This window comes from Colobus angolensis, unplaced genomic scaffold, assembly GCF_000951035.1.
Source record: "Colobus angolensis palliatus isolate OR3802 unplaced genomic scaffold, Cang.pa_1.0 Scaffold116, whole genome shotgun sequence".
In the NCBI taxonomy this organism is placed as follows: Eukaryota; Metazoa; Chordata; class Mammalia; order Primates; family Cercopithecidae; genus Colobus; species Colobus angolensis.
The window spans coordinates 2894479-2900478 of record NW_012112697.1 but is presented as its reverse complement, the minus strand read 5'-3'; the positions used below and the strand labels follow the sequence as shown (position 1 = coordinate 2900478).

The following is a 6000-nucleotide window of genomic DNA, read 5'->3' as shown; positions in this document are numbered from 1 at the left end:
CTCCTGGTAAATTTCACTTGTGAGCCTGGAGCAAGGATAGGGGTGGATTCAAGGACCACCCCCTGAGGCGGTGAGAGGACCAGGGTTGCAGGACACAGCCAGTCTTGTGTGTTCTTTGGTTACAATGTACATGTTAACAAGTCGTACCACTCCCACACACCGCAATTAATTGCGAAATAGCAATCTATTTTGCAATATCAGCTCCTGGTAAATTTCACTTGTGAGCCTGGAGCAAGGATAGGGGTGGATTCAAGGACCACCCCCTGAGGCGGTGAGAGGACCAGGGTTGCAGGACATTGTCAGTTTCGTTCTGGGGCAGCCAGAAGGATGCTTGGTTGCCCAGCAACAATGCTGCCTCCGCAGCAGCCTTGGTTTCCTGCAGTCCCGGATGCATCTCATTAAAAGGATAGAGGGATGGATGGCCAACACATTTTCTGAAGTGTCATTTTCAGCGTCCAGAGTCCTGGTATCTTGTTTATAAGTGGCACTTACAAAATACAAGGGAAAGAAAAAGAAAAAGGGAGAGGAAGAAAGGTCTCCTAGGATCTCAAGCATGCAATGCGTGGATCTTGACTCTCCAATTTCAGCTTGTCTAAGAGACGGGGTGCAGAGCCTCCTTGAAATCCACCTGAAATGAATTAGCCTGAAGTAAAAGTAGGTGTTTATCTCAAGTCATTGCCTCAAATAGCTGACTACCTGTTGGAAGAAGGGTCTGATCGATGCAAACCAGAGCAGTCGTGCGTGAGCTGTTACACAGCGGTTAGTATCGATCAGAGCTAAAGGCTGCCGATAGGAATGTGGAGGAAACTGACAGGCAGAGAAGAGGGAAGAAGGAAACAGCCTTCGCTGGTGGCAGCCGTACAGAGGAAAGCCGATAAAAAGTCAATTCCACTTAACTGAATGGCTGCTAACTAAATATTTTTGGGGCCAGAGCCTTCCCAGGTAGCAGCTGGAGCATCTCTGTTCCGGAACTGAGACATCAAGCGAGAGCTGGGCATCGACAGGCACGATCACTGGGCCCTGGTGATGGATGGGGAAAGAAGAGAGCCCCTAGATGCAGAGATGGGAGTCTTTGGGCTCAGCCGAGCTGACTGGGGCACTGACCACACTGAGGACCGCCACTGACCACAGAGCACTGCTGACAGGCAAGAAAGGAACAGGGTGCAGGCTGGATGTTATGGAACAGTTGCTGATTAATTAGTTCATTTAAAGCCATGATCCTTTTTCCTGAACCTCAGTAAGGGCTGTTGAAACTAATGGCTGCAGAGAAAGTTGGACAATGGCTGGTCCTATCACAGACAGAAGCAGAATGGTGCCATGTAGTGTAGTTAAAAGACTGGTTGATGACTTATTTTCTTGAACTTTTATGCCCTCAGAAGGATTGTAATTCTTTTCCTTGAATTAGATGTGAACACGTAACTTGTTTGGCCAATGAAATGTGAATAGAAGTGATGTATGTCCCTGCTGGGTAGAAGCATTTAATTATTGGTGTAAAACCTTCCTGTTCTTTGCTTGCCACTGTGATCCTGGGCCCTAGTGTTGATATGGATAAGAGTGAAACCGTCTGGAATGTTAAGCAAATGGATGGATAGTTTTCTAAAACTGCAATTAATTTTGTGTGAATAAGGAATGAACTTTTATTGTGTCACATCACTTAATTTTTGGGCTTGTTTGTTACCCAGCATAACTGAACCTTTCCTAACTAATACAGGGGGGCTGGGTTTTAGAATCCTGTCTCTACCAGTTGTTACTATTTGGGTGATTTGGTGTATTTCTTAATCCACCCTAATCTTGTTTTATTTATATAAAGCACATGAAAACAGCAACGACAACAAATTACCATGTGCTGAATGCTCACAGGTGCAGGCATGGCAAAAGCTCTGCATATATTAACTTGATTGATTCTCAAAGCAACCGTGTGAAGAATCTATTCTTATCTTCATTTAACAATCATGAAACCTAGTACTCAGAGAGGTTGAAAGAATTCCCCATGGTCACATAGCTTATAAATGACAGGCAGGAGTTCAAACCCAGGCAGACCAATTCCAGAGCACTTTTTCTTAACCATTTTCCTATACTGCCCCTCAGCTTGGGTACTTAATAAATGACAGGTACTATAAGCCCAGGAACAAATTCGCTGACTGACCCATACTCAAGCACTCCATATGGGAGGAGAAGAAAAAAAAGATTGCATTTCTTTTGATCTTTTACCATTTTATACTCCCTGTTCCCTTATAAGCCTATGTACGGTCTGATCCTGTCTGAAATATCTTTCTCCACTTGTTCCCCAAATCCTGGTTATTTCTAGAACTCCAGATCAATTCCCCACTCATTTGTGATATAAACAAGGGAATTCCTTAGCATTAGAAGAGACCATCAGAGAATACCTTTCGGAAGAGTTTCTCATCTATATAACGGGGATAATAACACTCACCTCATGGGGTTGTTGGAGTAATGCTCATCTTTTATCAGGTGAACCCCAAAGAGATCCTAGGGAGAAAGGGGCATTACACTGAACAAGTGCCTACTTACTTTGTGCTAAGTCTCTCCTTAAACCTTCTCCACACTCTTCCAAAGGGGATACCACTGACCCCAGATGACCGGTGGAGAAACTGAGCCTCAAAGAGTTGAAGTGAGCCAGGCGTGGAGGGGCATGCTTGTAATTCCAGCACTTTGGGAGGCCAAGGTAGGTGGATTGCTTGAGGTCGGGAGTTTAAGACCAGCCTGGCCAACACGGCGAAATCCCATCTTTACTAAAAGTACAAAAATTAACCGGGCGTGGTGGTGAGTTCCTGTAATCCCAGCTACTCAGGAGGCTGAGGCATGAGAATCGCTTGAGCCTGGGAGGTGGAGGTTGCAGTGAGCCCAGATCACACCACTGCACTCCAGCCTGGGTGGCAGAGACTCTCTCACTCTCTCTCTCTCTCACACACACACACACAGAGTTGAAGTGATATCTAGTGTCAGTCTCTATTTTCTCTGAGCCTGTATGAGACCATTTCACAATTTGGAGGAGTAACAGTCTTCTAAGTACCTTAATTAGGAGATCTTCTTTGCCCTCTGCTTGTCAAATGCTGGTTACTTGAGAAATACATTCTGTTTACTGATATATCAATGTATTGATGTGTACAGTGTGTGCATGTGTGTGTGTGTGCATGCAGATGTGTGTGCATGTGTGTGCGCCTGTGTGTGCATGTGTACGTGTGTGCATGTGTATGTGCGTGTGTGTGTGTGCGTGTGTGTGCCCAGTCACCAATGTCTGTGCTCAGGCTCTTTTCAACCGATATTTTGGGCATGGGCTAAGGAGAGTGTGCTCAGGCTATTTTAAGTTTCTGTACTTAATGCTTAGCAATTTTAATAAACTTCATTCCGTTAGGTAGTCGACTTAATATTTTAAATGTGGTTTTAATTAACCATCCTCCTTATGTTTAAGGCAAAAGCAGGAAAACAGGGAAAGCGTCTAACCCGAGAGCATTCCCAGTGATTCCACTCTTTGTGACAATGAAGGCCAGAATTCCAGAATGCAGAGGCGAGAGCTCTCCCAAAATTGTTTCTCAGGGCATAGACCTATAATGCTTAAATCATTTCTAATTCCACTGGGTTCTGTTATCCCAGTACAGACTGTAAACATTTATTTTTGGGCTTTCCCAGAAATGTGTCTTATGGAAGGGATTAGCTGTTTGCGTATGTAAAGTTCCGAAGGTGAGCTCCTCTAACCTAACCCACATAATTAAAGTGGAAAATTTTTGGTGGAGGAAAAAAAAAACATCAGGGAAAATACCATGTTTGGAAAGAGAGCTGTACTCCTACAGTCTCAAGAGATGGCTCTGCATTCTTGGGCACTTAATTATATCCCATCTTGCTATGTGCTCCAATTCTTTCATCCTTTCAGTCTTTACAGACAATACCAGGATCCCTGGCACCACACACTCTTCTCCGAGAGGGTCTACAATGTCTAGCTTTGCAGTGAGACAGTAGGCAACTTGAGGACAAGGAGAGTGACACTGACATGGAGCCAATGACTGGGTTTACACTATCATTTTAAAACATGAGGTTCATCACTTTTTAAAGTGTGGAGTATATAGGGAAGAAAATAACAAAGAACAAAAGAAAACAATAGTTTTGTTTTGTTTTTGTTTTTAAGACGGAGTCTTGCTCTGTTTCCGAGGCTGGGGTGCAGTGGAGGCGATCTCAGCTCACTGCAACCTCCGCTGCCCAGGTTCAAGCGATTCTCCTGCCTCAACCTCCCAAGTAGCTGGGATTACAGGCGTCTGCCACCACACCTGGCTAATTTTTTTAAAAATTTTCAGTAGAGACGGGGTTTTGCCATGTTGGCCAGGCTGGTCTCGAACTCCTGACCTCAGGTGATTCATCTGCCTCAGCCTCCCAAAGTCCTGGGATTACAGGCGTGAGTCACCATGCTGGGACCAGATAGTTTTCTTTAAAAATGCAAATGGCTAGGGGCACTAGTAGACATTTGTCACCAACCCCTCTGCAACTGCAGCTTTGTGCCTGAGTTGGTGGTGCTGGTTCTGGAGTTAGACTCCCTGGGCTCCACTCCAGGTCCTGTCCCTTGCTGGCTCTTGTTAACTTCTTTGTGTCTCAGTTTCTCTATCTGTAAAGTGGGAGTAATAATAGGACTTGTTTTCTAGGGTTGACATGAGAATTCAATGAAAGAATATATGAAAACACCATAAGAACAAGTCAATGCACAGCATTACATAGCAGGACCTGCAAAAGGTCAGCTACTATGCCTGTTATAGATAATGAACGCCTAAATATAAATCATTTTAAGAAAAACAACCGCCCTTGTGAAGTACTTGATAAACACGATTCATGGTCCAGAGTGCTTGATGTACATGACTCATATAATCTTTCACTCAACCCTAAGGAAGTAGGTTCTAGTAAAAATCCATTTCACAGAGGAGGGAACACAAAAGCAAAATGTAACTTGCCCAGGGTCATGCAGCTAGGTCAAGCTGGGCTTTGAGGGCACGTCTGATTCTTCCTACCGGGCCAGCTAAGACAGGGTAGTTTTAAGAGGAGAACACAGAGAGACAGAGAGACTTTAGGACCCAGAGATGCTAGTCAAAGTGTGAGCTGATGCAATGAGCGCCACAGGGTGGGAGGGATATTCGGAGGAGAGGACCAAAGCATCAAAGGAACTTTGCCTTTACCTGATTTTGCCTAGGGCCAGTACAATATCTGATTTCTTTTGTGGTCTCCGATGTTGCCTGGAGCAGGGAGTTACCAAAAGCCATGGGATCTGGGATCTGAGTCCTAAAACTAGGTACTGTATTCCAGTTTTACCACATATTCTATGATCTTGGCAACTCACATTCCTTTCCCAGCAAGTTTCATTTTCTGAGAAATGGGGATCAGAAATCATGGCTCCCCTACCTCATGGAGCTTCTGTGAGGCTCAAATGTTTGGGGATGTTTAACTGCTCGGTTAACTAGAAAGCACTGCACAGAGATGCTAGATATTATTATTGGCTTGATGCCGCCCTGTGATGCAAGAGGGATGCGGGTCCAGTGCAGTGGCTCACACCTGTAATCCCAGTGCTTTAGGAGACCAAGGTAGGAGGATTGCTTGAGGCCAGGAGTTCAAGACCAGCCTGGGCAGCATAGTGAAACCCCATCTCTACAAAAATTTAAAAATTAGCCCCATGTGGTGGCACACAATTGTAGTCCCAGCTACTCAGGAGGCTGAGGTGGGAGGATCACTTGAGCCCAGGAGAATGAAACTACAGTGAGCTATGATTATATCATTGCATTTTAGCCTGGGTGACAGGGCAAGACTCTGTCTCAAAAAAAAAAAAAAAAAAAGAGTAGAGAGGGGATACACTTGGTCCTTCAAAACTTTGATTTAGAGAGGACCCAAACTTGTGCCTCCCTGGATAAAATTTTATGGTGTCAGAGATCCTGGTATTGTCTGGAATCAATTCAAGAAGAGGGAAGGAGACTGGGAGCCTCGTGGATGAAGGTATTATGATAGCAG

At 44.7% G+C, this 6000-nt stretch overlaps 1 protein-coding gene across 1 annotated transcript in view; it reads right to left on the bottom strand.

Annotated features, from left to right (window-relative positions):
* Positions 1–882: 882 nt before the first annotated feature.
* Positions 883–6000, bottom strand: part of LOC105526376 (chromosome unknown open reading frame, human C16orf47) — a 51028-nt gene continuing 45910 nt past the window's right edge. Inside the window, 3 exon segments of the mRNA XM_011962358.1 lie at positions 883–1107; positions 1110–1135; positions 4489–4609. Of these exon segments, the coding sequence (XP_011817748.1) occupies positions 883–1107; positions 1110–1135; positions 4489–4609 (372 nt within the window).